At 36.7% G+C, this 21,274-nt stretch overlaps 1 protein-coding gene across 4 annotated transcripts; it reads left to right on the forward strand.

Moving 5' to 3' along the window:
- The first annotated feature begins 6,391 nt into the window (after positions 1-6,391).
- Positions 6,392-20,188, forward strand: LOC103994147 (nuclear transport factor 2). 4 transcript variants are annotated; one of them, XM_065194444.1, is made up of 9 exons: positions 6,392-6,704; positions 6,804-6,941; positions 7,159-7,447; positions 7,551-7,780; positions 12,574-12,748; positions 12,837-12,958; positions 13,057-13,122; positions 19,171-19,241; positions 19,532-20,188. In XM_065194444.1, exons 1-9 carry the CDS (start codon positions 6,654-6,656, stop codon positions 19,815-19,817), a joined length of 1,428 nt encoding a protein of 475 aa, XP_065050516.1. In that variant the 5' UTR covers positions 6,392-6,653; the 3' UTR covers positions 19,818-20,188. The 4 variants fall into 4 exon arrangements, with proteins under 4 accessions (XP_065050516.1, XP_065050515.1, XP_065050513.1 ...); XM_065194443.1 differs by lacking the exon at positions 19,532-20,188 and having other exon boundaries at positions 6,393-6,704; positions 7,159-7,477; positions 7,551-7,693; positions 19,171-19,290; XM_065194441.1 differs by lacking the exon at positions 19,532-20,188 and having other exon boundaries at positions 6,394-6,704; positions 7,159-7,477; positions 19,171-19,290.
- The last annotated feature ends 1,086 nt before the right edge of the window (positions 20,189-21,274 follow it).

Below are 21,274 nucleotides of genomic sequence, written 5' to 3' on the forward strand. Positions count from 1 at the left end.
TTCTAGAAAGCTTTGAACGATGCTGCATAGCTCAGGTATGTACAAGTCGGTCGATTCTCGTCCACAAGGTATAAGTTAATCGCTCGAGGAGTAGACAATCATTAACGGACCATGTACGATCGACCCCCCTTCGCAAGTATAAAAGCTGACCTCCTGACCAACGCTAGGGGGAGGACTTGAGCATTCAACTCCCTCTTACTTTGCTCAACACTAACTTAAACTTCGGATAGGTCGGGTCAAGAAATCTCCCTCCCGACCTCGACCTGTGTGCAGGAGCTCGAGGACGAAGGAGCAAGCAACTCGCCAAGGGAAAAGACCGCTCTCGGGAAACGAGACTTGAACTCAACCCGACCCTACACTCACTTCCACCAACCCGACCCTACATCTGGGTTGGGATTGGACCGAGTCGTGCTGACACCTCGACCACAACGTAAAGATTTCCTAACAACTAAAAACCTATATACAGGGAACATAAATCGGAAATAAAATATATACTAACTTATCATTCATTCCCATAAAATAAAATATATACTAATTAAATACATTACAATTTGTTAGAGATATATTTTTCTACAACAATAATAACAATTTGCTTGTGGTTGCCAAAATTATTTTTCTCGTAATGTTAAATAATTATCACAAATATATCTAATTTAGAGGTGTCCAAAGCCAACTGAATTAGTCTTAATTAGGGCAATAAGATCCTAGGTTTGCATTGCTCCTCATTTCCCTCTCTATCTAGTTCACTTCCCCGGCCATGATCTTTCCCCTCCCAAGTCCCTCTCTATCTAGTTTGGAAGGGGGACATCATTCGTTTTTCATGAGAAACTAGGGTTTAAGGCTTACCAAGTCAAAGAAGTGATTCATCTAAGATAGATAGAAATATTATTTCAGATTTACTTTTGTACATATTCTGATCTCTTAAGAAAAAGGAACAAATATCATATTACTGCAGGAAACTTGTTATAAACAGTCCAATGGAAGATTAGTTATGGTTTATTTGTAACTAAAAGAGAAATTTAAGTATATAAATTGATCTATTTGTGATTAAAAGAGAAATCAAGTATATAAATTGATCTCTTTGCAACTAGAGAGAATTCAAGTATATGAATTGTCTATTTGTAACTGAAAGAGAAATTAAAAGAATATAAATTGATCAAAGTGTTTTTTTTTTCTTTTCTCTGTCTCTCTTTCTTTGTACTTTTGTATATAATATAATAAATCTAAAAATATTATTTTACTTATATATATATATTATTTATTTTATCTCTCTCTCTCTCTCTCTCTCTCTCTCTCTCTCTCTCTTTGTCCTTCTTTATCCAGATTTGGATGTACATTCTTTAGGATGGAGTTGGGTTTTAGTGTCTAGGGTTTAACGTGAAGGGTTTAAGCTTAGCATCAATGGGTTCTCTCCTCTTGGAAAGATAACCTCAGCACCCCTATCTCTCTCTCTCTCTCACTGTGGTCAGTACGTTGTCTCTTAGGCACGTACACCTGCGGTGATCATACCCCTTCTCATGCACGCCTCGGTAAAACCATCCCGCGTTTCCCAGTCCCATCGTGCTCCTTCTACTGACCGCCGGTCGATTCACGTCGTCCGCCCGATCATCTTCTCCACCGCACGTATACGTACGTACGTACGTACGCGATAAGACCAAAGCTCCCATCACCGTTCCATGCACGCATCTCGAAGCGACGCAGGTTGGTTGATTTGACACAATTCCTTTTCTAGGTGTTTTGTGCAGGCAGCACCTCCTCCCACTGCACTGGTCACTGTTCAACTGCTTCCCTCACCTCTCAGGCGGGCACAGCTTTTTGCAGGAGGTTTTTAGAAACAGAGAGAGAGAGAGAGAGAGAGAAGAATGAAAGGTTGTGATAAGTTCCACAAGGCAAGTCGTCGTTGTCGTTCTCGCATCTCCATGATTAGTATATCGTTGTTGTTTAGTTGAAAGATCGTGTATCGAAATCATCAGACGAGACCGATCAATTTGATAAAGAAAAATTAGGAAACAAATACAGAACTAATCTCATAAAAAAACGTATAGTGATGAAGATTTATAATATTTTTGACATCTCTATCAAAATATTATAAGTTTATTTAAAACTATTGTAATCAATACAGGCAAACATAATTTTTTTTATTTGTTTATGTATAAGAACAATTAAATAGGAAGATTTTTATTTTTTTCTGAATAAGCTTATATTATATTTGACATATACATCAAAATACTATAAATCTATTAAAAATATTAAAGAATTAAAACGATTCATTATAACAAAATACTATATGATAAGATCATTTTATCTCTGGTTGAGGAGTATGAAACCAAAGGCCCATAAGTTCGTCATGCATTTTTTATCCTCAAAAATACTTTTTAAAATTCATATGCTCTGAAAAGATAATATCTAAAATAGATAATTCCTCGTGAGTTGACATATCGTACGCGGATCAAATGATCCCTTATCACTATATGCCTAAAAAAAATTTTATTGTATAGGTCAAAGTCTCGAAAGAAACAAAAAAGAGAGGAGGTGACGAAGAAAAGAAGACATAAAAAATAAAAAATATTACTATTTTGTATTATTTAATTGATTGATTCATCGATCTCATTGGCTATCCATCACAATACTCTTGCAATAATGGTCTCATAGGCTATCTTGTACATGTTACATAATGAGTTGCAATTTCCGAGGAATGGCGTTAGTTCCTTCTCAAACATGGCTAAGACCGATAACATGTAGATGTAATCCTTTTTGGTTGCACTGAGCCGTCATTGCAAGAGGGCTCGTCCTTTTATGCTACCTGATTTTTAGTAAAAAGAGAATAAATATTTGATGCTATAACAATATGTTAAAGTACGAAATAATAATGATAAATAATAGTCATCAGTGGCAAGAATCAATGTGAAATCATCATTCGAAACTTTGTTCGCATGATAAATAATAGTTGCATTGGCTCTTTTACTAATGCTTGTTGAAGTATATATATATATATATATATATATATATATATATATATATATATATATATATATATATATATATATATAATTTAAAGAAATAAAAATCAATAAGCAAAGCATTTGTTCATCCCCATAAGCCAAATAATAGTTACTAAGATATAATTATTGATACGATGTATTTTGGGCTCAAACGCATCATAGCTGACGTCACACATTAAGTCATAACTGTATCAAGAAGCTGTTCCATATATTCTGTCCCGAGAGCTCGAGGCGGTGCCGTCTGACGTTGCTCTTCACGTCCCGAGACAACGGTCGATCAAAAGTGTTGTCCCATCTCTCGAAACTCAGCAACCATGTCGAATCGACATGTTACCGACCATCATGTAATAATATAAAGTCCCTAACTGACCTCCGACCATAAGGGGGGAGATAAAAATAACAATCCATCATGTTTTTGACTTTCTCATCGGAAGGGCCAAAGCCGGGGATCACCTGACGGAGGGCCATTTTTGCAAGCGAATGATCACCCGCGAGTGGTGAGTATCTTAACCTCGGACGCCATTCACCGTACAAAGGAGAGCTATTAATCAGTCCGGATCCCGATCAATGCCAACCAACACTCCTTCCTGAGGGCACGGTCACCTCATCATCTAGCTCACTCAACATAAAGCTCCTGACATCGACCCGTGAACTTAGTTGTGCTAACTTATCAGTCACGATATATTTATTCACTAACAACTACGATATGATGAATAACATGTAAATAGCTTGATCAATTTTGTCATAGCAATGTTTATGTCTTTACATATAAAGCATTGTATCAATTTATTTATTAAAAATTAAAATGGATTCAAAATATCGTTTGATAAATTTATAAAAATATTTAAGTTTATAAAATTATAAACTTATAAAATCTTTTTACGTATATAAAAAAGAATTGAGATTAGAGAAATTCTACCTCCACGACGATTTCATTAGAAATGTACGAGAATTTTAGTAAATAATATCCCTCATTTTCAAAATTTACAAAGGGAATTTCCTTTTTTTAAATAACAAAGATGATGCCCTCACTAATAACGTATAGCTTTAATTTTGAATTTTCTTATCGAAACCTATTTTTAATCAAACAAATTATATTGTTTTTGGTTTGACCGAACTAAGTTTTATGGATAGGATTATAATGTTTATTGTTACTAAAATAAAAACATCGTAACCCTATTTGTTAACATGGTAATTCGGTCTTTAAAGTTATCTTTAATAAATATTAATTAATCTTATTATAACTAAAGGTATTGATTAGCTAAGTTGATGCTAAAATATAAGAGATTATCGCAAGGTTGGAGGCTCAAATCTCTTATTTGTCACTATCATTTAGAAAATTTTAATAAAAATATTTATCAAAATTTATTATTATAATTACTGAAATTTTATAAAAATATTATATTTGAAAGTTCTTAATTAATTTTGAATAAAAATTAAGAATATTTCATGAATTTCAAAATAAAGAATGACAAATTCTTATTTTTATAATTTCTTTAAAAATCTTATAACATTATAAATCTAGTAAAAAACATTATAACTCAGTTTTAATTATTAAAGTTTTCATTAATATAAATATGTGATTTTGGATGAAAATTATGAAGATCTCGATAAATTTTAAAAATAAACCAAGATAAAAATTCTATTTTGTCGGTCTTAAATTTAGGTATAAATATTTAAAAAATATCCTTAACATAGATAATCATTCGTTATGAATGAATTATAATAAAAAATAATGAGACATTATTCAATTGCAGTGTTTTGCAATGATAGTCTTTTTGGTTCACTACTCAGAAAATAAACTCAAAATATTGTAACTTTGTTCAGAAGTAGTATAATATTAGAGTAGTTTAGCTGAAATTAGATTTTAAATAGGAAACCACATTTTAGAAAGGAAAATATATTTCTTTGGCAACTATAGAAATTAGAGTAAAACCCAAAACTTGAGACTTTTCTTGGATAAATTGTCCTTTTTATTTTTCATAAACTATATTGGTTGATTGCCTCAAAAAAGTCTAAAGACCAGTTTTTGTTGTTGTTGTAGAGCACCCTCATGTTTATCGATTCCTATGGACAGCTTAGTTTTGTCTCACTTAATGATTTTACAAGTCAACTTTTTGTGCTATAAACCATATGTTCAGATGGATTTGGTTTGCTTTAGAGATTGGTGGTTCATATTGGGTTAATAGTTGTCTAATAGATGAATATAATAATATACCTTATTCTTTGAATGGTTTGAGCAGTTGTGAGATGTGGTTGTTGTCCTTTCATTTAAGCTGAAAAGAACACTATCTTTCTCTCTCATTCAACCCAATGAGCCACAAGAACACTGTTGGAGTATAATATCGATGTATGTATGTAGATTGCGTTACTTCGTACCTTCAGTATGATGATCCTTCTGCTGCTATCTGAACCAGGAGAACTTACTGTGGTTGTAATCCAACTTGTCGAATATATATGGCAGCCTCTCTGGCGCCATGGGAGGACTGGTCACTATCTGAAACGAAAGAGAGGAAAGCCATGGGTTCGGCCTCCTCGTGCTGCTAAGAAAGCATCCACAGCACTTTGTGATCTACAGTTTTGCCTCACTGATGTCCTTCCTCTCATAGCATTTACTACCTCAAGCCATGTTATCTGTACAGATCTTGTATCCTCGTTGGATGAATTCTCTTTCTTCGAGAAAACATACACTGCTTTCGAGAAAGCCTTGTTGGAACAGCTTCTGAACTTTCTTATCATTTGATCAAGTTGAAGGGATGAGTTCTGAACTGCAGATCACTATGAGAGTGATTTAGTACTCATCCTTATTTATCGATACCAGTCATCGGTGACCATATGATCCCCTCTTGCTTGATATAACGATACTGAAAGATACAAGTCGTATCTTCCGACGTCGATGGATGTGGAATTGGTAGTGATCCGGTCTTGAGTGGCCTTTTCTGGTTTCCAAGATTCGTGCGGTGATCTGATCGGCTTTCTTATAGCCGTACGTGTGCCACGGGACCATGTCACGTGATTTGTCACGTGGGCAGATAACATCCAACGCCGCCGCCGTCTCTGCCTTTCCCACGTGCTCGACCTCTCCCTACTCGCTCTAGCGAGTCAGTTGGCCTTGCTGCCACAAAAGTCACAAAACCAACCGATCGCGTGTTGCCCCGGCGAGTCGACTCGCTCGCCTTGATGTCATTTCATGAAAACCCGAACTCACTCGATCCCCGCAACCAAAACCCGCTCGATGCCAACGAAGACAACACGTTTACCATTCATCCACCGTCCACGTGTCTCATCGGTCCATCGAGTCCGTCCAAACTTGAACGCACGAGAATTCGTTATGCGGACGCTACAGGTTCTGTGCCCAAGCCATGCTTTGACGGAGGAGAAAAAGAGAAAGGGAAACGAGAAGTTATAACGGTGATCGTTCTCTCTCCTCCTCCTCCGAGCTGTTCTTCTTTCCCTTCTTGGAGATCACAAACCCTACAGAGAGGGGTCGAGAGAGACCGGTGGAGCTTCCGAATCAACTCGACTCTTTGCCGCAATCTGTCTTCCCTTCGATCCGACGTCGGAGCTCGATCTCTGCTTCTGCCGCGCCTCCCCCCCTCGATCCGCGTACCTCGGCCCTGTTCCCCAACGATCTAGGGTTCGATCACCGGCATGGCTTCCGAGCAGTCGGCTCCCGTCGGATCTTCGCACCCCGCTCAAGTGGTAACGGTTCTTGATCCCTCGCTCGATGTGGGTTTCTTGTCTTTGGTTCGATCGGGTGGAGGGTTGTTTATTGGACCTGAATGTGGTGTGTGGTGATAGGTCGGCAACGCCTTCGTTAATCAGTACTACCACGTCCTTCACCGTTCCCCGCAGCTCGTTTTTCGCTTCTATCAGGAGGCCAGCAAGCTTGGGCGGCCGGACCCTCAGGCTGAAATGAGCTCTGTTACTGGCATGGATGTAAGAAGTCACCCAATTCTTTGTTCTTTTGCCAATTTTAGAGTGTGGTTGATGTTGGAGGGACAAAAGAAAAAAAGAGAGAGAACTTTGCTTGCGAGAAGTGGGGATCTGATGTACGGAGTGATTATTTATTGAGTTTTTGTGTCTGATCTAACCTCTTTCAAAATTTACTGATTTGACATCTTTTTACTTGGTGCTTTATTTGATTGATGGTAAGGCAATCAATGAGAAGATACTTTCCGTGGACTATAGTGAATTCAGGGCAGAAATAAAGACGGTGGACGCACAGGAATCTCTTGATGGAGGCATTGTCGTGCTTGTCACTGGTTACCTTACTGGGAAAGATAATGTTAAGAGGAACTTTACTCAATCTTTCTTCCTTGCCACTCAGGATAAGGGCTACTATGTCTTAAATGACATATTTAGATATGTCGACGATGGTAATGACCAATGGGAAAGTGGTGCTTTGACGAGTGGCGACCGTGCACCTCTTGCTCCTGAGCAGGGTATTGACGGGACTTTGGAGCAGCAACAAGGTTCTATTATAATTACTTACTGATGCTAAGACTGTGCTAATGTCCTTAAATTCCCTTTATTTTCATGGGCCAGAAGCTCCTCCAAAACAGGATCAACAGGTAACTGAAGCACCAGAAGAAGTGGAACTGAATGAGGAGGAGGTGTTCAATTCTCCAGAGATTGAGGATGCTCCCACTCTTGAGGAGGAAGCCCCCACGATAGAAATGATTGATGAGGTTGCCAAAATTTCTCAAACTGTGGTTGCTGATTCTGGTTCTGCTGCTATCCTGGAAGGGGCACCAAAGAAATCCTATGCTTCTATCGTAAGAGTTTGTCCATAGGAGTTCTGACTTTCTGGTAACTCATTGTTGCTCACTTTACTGAGGTTCGCTGTATCGCAGTGTATTGCTCGGTACGGGCGATACATACCAATTTGATAGTGGACCGGTATGAGCGATATATTAGTACACCTCCATGTATCATGTGTCGGTATGCCCGGTATGGCTCGATATATACTATACTAGTAGCTGGTTAGTACACCGGTACGGACTAGTAAGGCGAACCATACACTTTACAAACTTTCGCGATCTGAAAATTTTTCTATTAGTTGCATACATGATTCTATTTCAAATAATGCCTATATTCGTTTATTAATTTAACTTGATAAGTCATAAAAGAAAACATGGTTAATATGGAAGGCAACCAATGAAATTGATGAGACACCTTATCAATGGCATGGTCGGCAGCTCTATCTAGAATTTGTCTATTTCAAAGTTCTTACTAGATGCAATTAAAAATTCAGTGAATTTTACTTGTCACCCAAGCATCTATAATTGAGAGTATTTGTTTTTAGTGCTTCAAGTTTCTCTTCTGATACATTAGAATGCTGAGAAAACTCATGCTGAAAATTTTAGGATATTGATATGACATGGCATCTTTAGTAGACTTTTATATGAAAAGCTTTTTGGACTTTCTTGATGGTCCTATTCATTTATAACTTATTGTTACTAGAATTTCACAATTAAAATTTATATAAGCAGTTAGCGAAATAGATGATTAATGTTATAGGACTTATGCTCTACAATTTGATTTAGATGGTTATATCGGAAAAGGAGCTTTGAATATTAAAAGAGATGGTCTCATTCGAAGACTAGTTATAAGGATTTTTCTTGAGCAATTTAAATGATCACATAACAAAATAGTGGGCAGAAGAATGGTACATGAAAGTTATAAATAGAAGTAAAATAATGAATCAGGTTGGATTTTGTGGTTATTATGTCCATCTCATAAGTGTTAGTGACTTTAATAAAGAGGCGAACATTTGATTACCAGTGGAAAATTTACATTGAATATTTCTTTTAACTATATTAGTAATTAGAACTATAAGCAAGAGCAGAGACATACCTGGTAAAGACTTACTGCTAAATGTTTTAGATTTATGCTTTGAGGAATAGAAGAGGAAAAGAAAAGTAAATAGTTCTTTTTGAACTAAACAATGGAATTTAAAAGCGAACAATGTATTGCACATCAAAGAAATAGGATAGAGAAGGAAGGGTTGTGGACTTGTTCAAAAGAAAATGACACTGTATCCTGTGGACTTCGATAATTTATGAGATTAGAGAGGTGGCAGAAGAGGTTTCAGAAAATCTAGAGGTGATGGTGTTGATTGACTGTCGGGTAAGAGTTCGTGGTCTGATGATGAAATTTAAAAGTTCCAAAAATTGAAGAATTTGAGAAAAAAGATAATGTTCATGATGTATAAATAAGTTAGAATTAAAGCTAAAAATTTGTTAGCATGATTAAATATAAATCTTAAGATAATTAACAAAGCATGGTTAATAGATGGTTGCATAAGGAGTGATGATCAAAAGGCAATGTAAATGATAATGTACTACGAAAAGGATTTATTTATAAACTATGTATTATCATGTTGATAATTTTGTTCTAGGGCTAAAAATAGTGAAAACGGTTAGAAATGTTACGTGTGTCCAAAAAATTAGGCTGGAAAGGCAAAGAACCCATAGAAAATAATAAAAAGGGCAACTGTGTAGGATTTGATGATATCTATATAGAGGTTTGGGAGAGCTTGGCAGATCTAGGTAAGCTTGATTAAACCTTTGACAGAACATTTGAAAACAAAGAAAATGCCAGATGACTGGGGAGATTTATTGTGCCAACCAACATCTATAAAGAATATCTTTGAAATGGCTCCAATATCAGGGATAACTTCATGAGCCAAACCACAAAGCTTTGGGAGAGGGTGATCAAATAAAGACAAAGATACAAAATGGGAATCTCTGAAAATCAGTTCAGTTTTATTCTTGGAAAATCAACCATAGAATCTATTTATAAAATTTGCATATGGTTTTCATTGATTCAAAACAAGTTTATGATAAAGTTCCTATAAAAATAATGTGCTTGGTTTTAGGGAGTAAAAGAATTTCAAATAGTTATTCTGAGGTAATCAAAGACAGATATCATATATGATAGGTTAATTTCCAACTTTAGGAAATTGGTGCATGGATTGCGTGGAAAGTTTTTATCATTATAGGATTATATGAAAGATTAGTCTTAAATCTGTTAGAATATCTGTTAGAATATGTTTCTTCTAACCAGGACTTCTATACTTCGAGATAAGATCCCAAGCTGGAACCGAGGTTCTAAAATTAAGAGATATAATCTATGTTAATGCTGAAAATGAATCACAAACTGGACTCAATTACCTTTGAGGTTTCCATGTCCTCTTATTTGAAATACATGGCAATCAATTTTTCTTTGTCTCTGCTTTGCTTCTCCACTTGGCCTATCATCATTGGGCCTATTTGAGGCTCTAGTGCTTTCCAAATATTACCAGCGGAGCTTGATTCTTGATGGTAATGGGTCTGCCTGGTCCTGTCCCACCTTGGCAACCTCCACTCTCCTATATTGGTTAGAAAAAGGCTGTTTTTCATTTTTATTTTTTTATATTCTAGCTATTGGTCAAACCTAGGTCGTTTATGGACTGTCATAGAGACCTTTCTTCAACTTTTAAAGGCTTTAGGACTCATGTAGAAGTCCAATTACTATGTTGAACTCGTTCAGTCTCTTCTGCTCCACTTAAAGAGTTCTTGTTTGGGCTTGGATGATAAGCCATCCAGCCTATATGAGCTCTTTATAAGCCGCTTAGTGAAATGTCCCTCCTTAAGGCTGGCCTTATTAAGCTTTAGTTCCTTAAGTTTAGGGACGTGCCCTAGGTCTTCACTATAAAAAGTTATATTATTTTTACCCAATGGATGAAACTACTTGGCTTGCCACTTGTATATAATGAACTTTCATGTTTATATGTTGTATACTAATGATATTGTTTTGATTTATAAGAGTCAAGTTGAGATAAAATATACTTTAGTTATGGGGAGAGAATTTAAAAGTTATGGATTTTGACCAAGTAGAACTAAAGATTAAATATATGAAGTATAACTTTAGTGAGTAATACCATAAGAGAAGACTCAAACATATTATTTAAATTGTTGAACGTAAAGTTCCCAATAGCAAAACAATTCATTATCCTAGATTTATTATTCAACAAGAATATAGTTAATACTTAATAGAAGCTATCAGTAGGGCATACTTGGTGCATGGTCGCATGGGGTTTGAAGAGGATCAATATATGTAGTCTTACCTCTAAATATAGAGAGGTTTTCCATTATTCAAATTTCAAACTCTGGTCTCTCAGGTCGCAAAGAAGCAACCTTACCGTTGTATCAAAGCTCACCCTTACAAAAGGTATCAATCACAAACTTACGGAAGGTATCAATCACATACTTAAAGCAGAATCATTATGGTAAAGAGTTGCCTCCTAAGTGTTGTATGATCGTCGTGTGCCTCCTAGATTAAAGGAAAGATTATTATAGTTATAACTTTTATGGGCCTCACATAGTTCATGACTTTGAATGCTTAATAGTTAGAGAAGTTAGTGTTGGGAAATGAGGTTGTCAAGATGGATTTTGGATGTTGATGTTGCCAAAAGAGTAGAACATGCTTATGATTATTTGGACATGTCGAAAGACGACCTATAATTGCTCCAATCAGGAGAGATAAATAAAATTAAGGTTTGACACACCACATGAAATGGTACGAAGCAAGTGGTATATACCGTTTGCCAATTAACCGATACATGGACCAACTTGTTTCGAGCGGTATGCTAAAAGATAACTTGGTAGCCGTCAATATGGGTTATATATCAGCCCATATGGTCAAAACTTGTCTATATCAGCCGATATGGATTTGTACCAATCATAATTGATCGATAGCGACCCAAATATGGTCTAGTTTGGTCCCAGTGGTCAAATTGACTATTGGAGCCTTTTTTGGGTTTTTAAATCCCCTGCCTCCCCCCTCTATTAGTCACTCTCAATCGCTCTCATTCTCACTTTCTTTCTCACATTCTTGTGATTCTTAATCGGTGGGTGCAACTTCCTTCGACGGAGGTCCGTGCAACAAAGATGTTCCTCGATGGATCCCAAAAAATAAATTCAAATTTTCCTTCTTATAACCTAGAATTTTTATTCATTTATGGCTTGGATTCACTTTATTCTTATCTAAATATACAAATAAATTCGGACAGAAAAACTCTAGAAATATTTATTTTTTTAATTATCTGGTCATTTTTTTAATTTTTTCCTAAAATTGGTAATTACTATTATACCAACACATGGTACACTGGTACCAATCAATTCGGTATGGCACGACGGTCCTTGAATAACATTCAAATTAATGATAAGGGGCCCTCTATGGTGCTAAACGATGGGGTAGAGGATTTGATAACTCTTAGCTTGAGTCTTTATATGGCTTCAATAGAGCTTAGTGTCAGGAAAAGATTCATCTAAGCAATCCCAAGTTGCTGGGAATTTATGGCTTGTTGCTCCTTGGAGACCATGGTTTGAGTCACTCAAACAACCTCTCTATATTTACTGTTACACAGTTGTTTTAATTCTAGAATGGTGCAAGTTCTACTAAATGCATATCTATCTTTTGGTTGGAAAAATTAGTATCTTCTGCAAAACATTGTAAAACTGCATCACTTGACACCATATTATAGCCCTAAATTTCTGTTGACACTGAGCATATTGCTGAATAGGTTAAAGTCATGAAAGAGAATGCTCCACCATCAGTTCCTGCACCTGTTCCTTCTAGATCTGCAGTTGTCGACATCGATCAACAGGCATCACCAGTTCCAACACCAGCTCCTGCACCTAATAATACTTCTGCTGGTTCTACTGCTGGTGAAAGCAACAGTACACAAGAGTCAGAAGGTTGCAGAAAGTCTATGGAAAAAAGTTATTTTGTGGCTTTCTTTTACATCTGTATTTTCTTTCTGATGGTCAACCGTTATCTTCTCAGTTGATGGTTATTCAATCTACATAAAAAATCTTCCTTTGAATGCCACTCCTGCACAACTTGAGGAAGAATTCAAGAAGTTCGGACCTATCAAGCCTGGTGGCATACAAGTTAGAAGTCATAAGGTTTTTTCAATTTGTATATCTGCACTTCTTTGTCTATTGGCTTCTGAAAGTTTACTTCTTAAACTTGCTTACAAAAGGTTAACCATACCATAATGCAGCAGCAAGGGTTTTGCTTTGGCTTTGTGGAATTTGAAGTGGCTAGTGCTGTCCAATGTGCAATAGAGGTATTTGTACATATTATTGGTCCTATCTTCTTATATTCTCGAAAAATATATCAATGTGCTGAATAGAATATTATCTTTTAATTAATTAAAAATGAAGTAAATTTTTAAGAGAAATAATCTTGTGAATGTAATTACTGAAGTTAGCATGGCCATGGTTGAAGAAATTGAATGTAGTGGCTGCTAACATAGTTCAAATCTTTGGCATCATCTAGAACTGACTTCAAGAAAATTTTATTTTAAGTTGATGGATTAGGCCTATCTGAACTTCTGAAAGATAATGTAACCTCATGTTTGAGAAGTCCATATCTAGCTCTTCTTATGGTTGAATCGAATAAAAAAAGAATCTTGTTAAAGACAGGTTCATGATAAAGGATCACAACATCTTTCAAATGCAGGATAATACAACCTACTAGGTTGATGAAAAATAAAGGACAATTAGTATTTGCTCAAGTGTAGTGCACCACTTAAACATATATAATTTACTTATATGTTGATAGGAATTCCAACTTTTGCCATACTGGTTCTGACACAGGACAAACACATGGAGGGGGTTTGAAAGTAGATTAAAACTTTAAATGGATTAGGAATCGAGAAAAAGGCTACTTAAAAATATGCAGAGGGTTTCATATATGCAGTCTTGATAGAATCAACCCATTGACAAATTCCATCAAAATTATTTAATTTAGGTCTTGAAATTGTCTGTAATAAGTCAGGATCAGTATTTCATGTTGGACTGGCTAGTCCTTTATCTAGACCAGCAGAATAAACTCATTGACAAATTCACAATCATATTGGCCTGGATTGGTCAATCTTGACCAAAATCAGTTGGATCAGCAGATCTTGCCTGTTTCATACCCCTATGGTACACTAGGGATTCAGGCAAAGAAAACAAAGCAGAAAAATCGATAAGCAGCTTTTGTGGAGAAAGGATATCACTTAAGTTGATTGTTTGTGCCTTGAGACCATCACTTTTGGGAGATCTCCATTGGATTTTCTACATTCTAGAGCGACTTCAAATTGAAGATTAGTCTAGAATTTCTTTTTGTTTCACCAGTTTTGGAAGAAAATAAAATTTTCTGTTTTCTTGTACATGTTCATTGTCTCAAATCTTTTGATTTTTAATATGTTTGTTCATAAATTAATCCTCTCATAACTTAAGCCTTTTTAGTTACATGCTTTCAAGACTTTGCCACAACACTGTACTTGAGAATTATAAATATTGTACTAGGTATGTTTGACTCCAACAGGACTTTGAATAAGAATGAAGTCAACTGAATATATTTTGATAATGATTTATCTAGTTGTCCAGCATAATTAGAAAGATGTTTTGATCCTCTGGGACTTGCTACTTTTAAGAATTATATGGCTACTCAGAGGAGATGGATCTGATCTGCTGCTGTAAAATTCCTTTCATATTTGACCCTTCCAGCTGGTGAGAAATCCTCTCATATTAGAAGTAAATAGACCATTTTTCTTCTTTTGACTGATCTGAAGGTATGTATGATGCAATCAATGGGCTAAGCAGGCCCAAATGTAGAAAAGATGGGGAGAGGCAACAAAGAAAACAGGTGTAGTGCAGCTGTCCAAGTAACCTATAGCCATCAATACCATTGTGCACAAAAAGGAAGAGGCAACATCATGGCTAGGGTAGCTGCAAAAACTGACAAAACAATGAAAAAATAGGAAAGCAAGAGAAAATCTGTTAAAGTATAAAAGAAAAGGAATAAAGTTAAGCATAGAGGTACCTGAATAATGGAAAAAATGAGGAGCAATGAACACGATGAAAGGTCAACAAGGAAAGGAGAAGAAAACAAAGACAAAATAACAGAGAGAACTGGAAAATATTTAAGGGGTGAAGAACAACATTAGCTACTCTAGCATGAGTAGAAGAAGAGATGAATATCACGCTCTCTCAATGAATGATCCCCATTTACAATAAATCTAATCTGCACTACTTGAAGGTAGATAACATTATGCCTATGAGGCACATCTTTCATGTGCCTGGCTTATGGTACATGATACTCATCGAAGCATTGGATTCTTGACTAAAGGCACAATAGTTGAGCCAAGGTGCCATGTGCTTCATTGCTTCTTTTGCGAGGTGTTCAGAAACCTATTTTTGTCAGTCTATATTTGTACTCAATGGATACGGTGAGCTGAAAATATTCACTATGCACTACATAATGCGATGTATATTTGTATCTCAATCTTAGCTAAGAACATATACATTATTATGTCTATACATGGGAATAAGGTAAAAAAAGCCACCCATACCAATTGGTACAAGCCCAATACCTATTAGTACAACAACCAGTTGGGATGCAGATTGGATGATTTTGTCCCATTCAGTTTGATATGGAATGTACCGCCCCAAAAACTCATCATACCATACTTCTGGGGCAGTAAGCAGATTGGTATTGATTCATACCGAGGGTAACCTCATCATTCAGTAATGACATCAGTCATTATTTTTTAATTTGTGGTAGTTGTCGATTTTTTTCTCTTTCTTTTCTTTGCTTCTTTCCCTTATTTTTTTCTTTTCTATCTCTCTCTCTCTCTCTCTCTCTCTCTCTCTCTACTCCCTCCCCTCATTTGCCTCCTTCCTGCCTGGATTTCCTACCTCATTGTCTGAGTTACGGCCTCATGCTCCTACTAGTTTGCATCCTCCTCTATAGATCCCTCACCTCTTCCCCTTTTTCTCTCCCTTTTTCCTCCTCCCCTTTTTCTCTCCCTTTTTCCTCTTTGATCTAAGCATACTAATCTATACCGAGTGTAGTTTTGTCAATCTGTGTCACTACCGTATCGGTCTGGTCAACAACTGGTAGTGGCACTGGACTGAGAATTTATTGGTTAAATAATCATAAACATCAATAATGCCTTGAAGATTGAGGGAATGCCATTAGCAATACTGACCCATATAATTATTACCTGTACTGTCAGTCTATCAGGATAACTGCTTATAATAGTGTGTCATCTGAGGAAGCTACAATGTTATAACTGTTAGGATCGAGTCGGCACTAAGAGGGGGGGGGGGGGGTGAATTAGTGCAGCGGAAAAAAATCGTTGGTTTGAAAACTTTCGTTCGATTAAAACCGATTTCGACGAAAACCGTTTTGGAGAGATATTAACTTTGAAATCGTATTCGTAAGTGTAGTGGAAGTAAAGCAAGTAAAACAGTTTGCAATAAGGAAAAATAGCAAGAACAGAAATGTAAACCGTTTTATAGTGGATCGGTCGTCGTGACCTACATCCACTCCGCCAATTCGCCTTCCGTCGAGACCACCAGCATCCACTAATGATCTTCTTTCAATGGGCAAAGATCAACTGCCCTTTTACATCCCTCTTCTCCTTTTCACAGGTTTAGGAGTCAACCTTTTACAAGTACTCACTCCTCCTTAAACAGAATTCTAAACTTCGAATTAGAGGAGTGATTCTCTTAAGTGATTTCTACAGTGTTTTCTCACTTTTAAACTCTCTGTGCTTGTATATGTTAACCAGGGATGAGAGGGGTATTTATAAGTCTCAAGTGGATTCAAACTTGGAGCCTAAAAAGATCTTATCCCGAGTTTCCCGAGTTCTGGCTGTACCACCACCTACAACACTGACATTGGGCGGTACCACCGCCCAGTCTGGCAGTACCATCGCCTGACACTGACACTGGGCGGTACCACCGCTTGACACAGTCTCGGAGATTGTACCACGACGGTTCCACCTGTTGGGTCACTGTTTGGGCCTTTCACTTAGCCCAACACAGTCCATACATGGGCTCGACCCCTAATTTGGTTGGTCCAATTCCAATCCCAATTATGTGCTAACTACGAATTCTAAGGAATACACTAAGCAAATCCAGTCCGGTTAGTCTTGGTTTCTTCCGGCGATCTCTTGGCAATGTTCCAGCGGACTCCCGGTAAGCTCTTGGACTTCACGACGATCTTCTTGGTGAGTTCCGACGAGCTTCTTCGGCAAGCTCTTGGACTTCTCGGTCAATTCGGACAGAACTTCCGACGAATGTCCGGACTTCCGATGAACTCTCGAACTTCCAACGAAATCTCGCTCTTGACTCCAGGACTTCATTTTGCTTTATGCCTTGATCACGATCGTAGTTAATCCTGCACAATTAAAACCTACTTCGATCTAGACAATTATTACTAAGTGAATCAAATATTATCTGGCATGTCATTGGTTCGTCGATGCTTCATCTAATTCTTCGGCATATTATTCTCTCTTGCGGTTTATTGCCCAATTGGCCAGTTGACCTCCGCAACTCCGATTTTTTTTGGTGCAATTTTCGCTCTTCTTGGCCCGATGCCAGAACTCATGGCCCAAAGCCTTCTGTTGATACGTCGACCGATCCTCCGGCTCGACGTCCAATCTTTTGACATGTTCTACTCCGGCCCAACATGATTCTTCCTGCTTTAATTGTCTCTCCCTGATCGAAGCATCCCGCGTCACTCAAAACGCAGATCAAATCATAAACAATATCAATTGGTTTAATCATCAAAATCCGAGATTCAACAATAACGTCTAACAAAGGTTGTTGTACATTGTCAAAAACACCACACATGATAGTAATACATAATCTTTTTTTTTTTTACTGGATGCCACGATAGTATTTCTATATATTCAATGAGATTTAGTTTCCATATAGCATATCTTTTGGGGACCTACCATTTTAACAGCGGTTATAAGATTGTGAATCTCAATTGACTAATGAAAATCAAGGCTACTGCTTGATTATAAGTAGCATTTATCTGCAAAAACACTAATAAAATTCATCTTACTATATGAATGGTTGTGAAACAGAAAGAAAAGGGTCTGGTTCATTGCCCAAGAAAACAAGTGTTCATGGTTTGTTAGTCATTACTGTGTATTGGTTCAAGCCATAAGTCTGCCTTCTATTATGAAGCACACTCATTTTGCCTTCTTTTTAATTGTTCTGAATTAATGAACTTTCACAATTTTTTTGGCTTAAATGCTGCCATCTTGTTGCTTTTAGGTAGGCACAATATAGCCAAATAATCATACTATCTCATATTGTACCAAGGATACTTGTGGCATTCAGCACATATTGAAACACATTGAACCACATATATCTTCTTCCGATCCATGACAATCATGCTAAAACATGAACAATCCAACTTTTAGCCTACATTCGATAAGTAGTTTGCAAACTAGTATGGCATGCCTTGTATTGCTAGAAAGGAACTGGAATGTCCTCATGCCATGAGACGATATCCTTGTGTCATAGGGCTAGGGACTAACTCCATTTTTCTGTGTCATAAGCAGTACTTTTCCAATTACATTTCAGGTCTTAGTCATTCTAGCCAATTGATTCATGAACTTTGCCTGTGTCCTCCTTTATCATATCAGATATGCTAGTTCTTTACAAGTTTTAAGAATGTCTTTTTTAAGATCTATTAGTCTTCAGAAGGTATACTTAGTCAATGTTCAATTGTTCCATCAAAATCTGCTCATGTTGGATTTGTCTAATGTTAGATCAACTAACTTCGATATATTATTGTTACTTTCAGTATCATCTTTCTCATGCAACAGATAAATATGTCCAAGCTTACTTTTCAGCAGTAGCTTTCATCTTCCACTACAGCTTAAATTATGGCCACCGTTTTTATTTGACACTCAATTGTTATTGTATGCACATGACTAAAAGTTTGTTCTTGGTGTTTACAAACCTCAGTTTGTTATAAAAATAAGATATGCTGTTGGATTGAATAAAAGCAATCAAATTTAGGTTATCTACTACAGATAAAAGGATATATATCACAAGTCAGGAATTTTCAAATCCAAAGAATACATACATATATATATATATATATATATATATATATATATATATATATATATATATATATATATATATATATATACACATTAATATACATATATATACATACATATACATATACATATATATATGCTCTGAGGAGAGTTTTAAATTTGCATTGGCTTGATTGTTGATTTGATGTTTGACAGGTTTTATTTCTTTACACTTATTTGAAACTTATGTTGGTAGTTTATTTCACATTTCAGGCTTCTCCCATAATGATTGGAGGCCGCCAAGCTTTTGTGGAGGAAAAACGGCCTAACAGCTCAAGAGGCAAGTTAAACGGGAGCTGTCATGTTATGTTTATTTAAGATTAAGTGGAAGTGTGATGACTATTGTTTTTGAAATATGCATTTACACATGCTGCAAACTTTAGTGTTTGAAACTGCTTCCAGAAATTACCAATTAGGATGTCAATGCTTGTATATGTTTATAGCATTATGCATCTCTAGTCATGCATTGTTCATAGCTAAGCCTTTTGTAGATTCTTTTGAACCCTGGACACTTCTCTAGGAATTCTTTCTAGTGCGTTGTAGTGAAATTGTTCATTTGCTTTTGTGCAGTTAGCAGCAGAGGTAGGTTTTTACCTGGCAGAGGAGGAGGATACAGAAATGATGGAATGAGAGGTCGTGGAAATTATGGTGGCGGGAGGGGTTACGGCAGGGCAGACTATGGTTACAGGTCTGATTTTGGTCACAGAGGTGGTGTCAGGGGTGGATATTCCAACCGTGGAGCTGATGTTGGATATCAAAGAGTTGACCCTGCATCTGGTGGTGGTCGTGGAAACCGAAGCGGGTCAAATGTCAGCAGTTGGTCTTCCAGAAATGTTGCTCAAGTTCCTGCTCCATCTTAACACCTCAAAATAAAGAAAACTAGCGTAGCAGTTGTAGGGCATCTGTTCTCAACGTTTATAATTCATGGTGAGGTTGATCATTCGAACACACCTCTCCTCCCTATTGCTTTCTGGTCTCAAGTCTTCCTGATAGCTGTTCCAGAGGGATCATATGATTTCATGTTTCACTTTTCCTTTTTTTCTTTTTAGCCAAGCCTCACAAGAGACCTGCTATGACCTGTATCTACTGATGTAGGATGTTGATATCGTCAAGGACACCTGCAAACATCTTTGGCTCCTCTTTTTTCTTTTTTCTTTTTTTTTTTCTTTGGATCTCTCTTTCCTGTTATTTCTAGGCTACTATGTGAGTATCTTTTATCTTTCTTTTCTTCCTTGCCTGCCTGCTGGATTGTAGTTATTGTTTTGGTATTCTTATGCTCATTCCATGTTTCTCTTTTTAGACGTGTCATTAAAAAAAAAAGAAAAGAAAACTTGAGATACAACACAGGGTAAATCATCCTTCAAAGTTTTGAGTGCTGATGACACTCTCTGAAGTTTGATCTTTGGCTTATACCCTGTTATGGAGTCTTATGTTTGGTCAGGTGGGCGGGTGGATAATGAGCAGTGGTTGGGGTTGAGATCCATAGACTCATTTCTTGTTTTATTAATCAACTATTGAATGTCTTCTTTATTCTCATTGATTATTTCTCAAGTTACCCTCTTATCCCTTATCTTGCTTATTCCTCTCTTGTCCATTCCACCGCTTAATTTCCGTCATCCTTTGTTGTGACCATTAACTTCTTTTCCGAGATTTTAGCGTACGTCAAAAAAGAATGTTAGTTTGTTTTAATTTTTCTTTTTATTCATCCAAAAGAATGTTGGTGATTGCATTTCTTTCCATTGTAGCAATACGTAGGTAACTTACTGTTTGACAATCTCCAAGAATGTAAACTTAAAGAGAAGGAAAAATAAAAAATAAAAACTAAAACAAAAAAAAAAATCAAATGGTAAATTTTATGTGGGAAAATTGATTATGACACATGCACAATTCATATACGGATTATGACATGTGGATTGTTATTCTATCATCATTTTGTTAGGTTGTTATGATAGTTCCACGAGTTATTCTACGAGAGTGACACCCTAATCATCATCATAACAAGTTAATCATCATAACAAGTTAGACGGGTGATGAGTTATGATTTATCTATCCATAAGAATTTGGGTCCTCGATGTGTAGGGAACTCCTGTGGACACTAAAAGAGAGCAGTGCTGAGAGTAAAGAGAACACTCGAGAGGACGTCTTCTTCTTCTTCGATCGACCATAGGATAAATGTGCTTATATCCTACTTTGGGAATCCAGTTTAGGCTTCTTTATGATGTACTTACTAGTTTAGCCACACAGTTGTTGCCACGCGGACACGCTTTCGCCACGCGACGCGTGGTCTCCCTTTACGCTGTTCCCGCTGCCACCATCA

The sequence above is a fragment of the Musa acuminata genome, chromosome BXJ1-8 (assembly GCF_036884655.1).
Source record: "Musa acuminata AAA Group cultivar baxijiao chromosome BXJ1-8, Cavendish_Baxijiao_AAA, whole genome shotgun sequence".
NCBI lineage: Eukaryota > Viridiplantae > Streptophyta > Magnoliopsida > Zingiberales > Musaceae > Musa > Musa acuminata.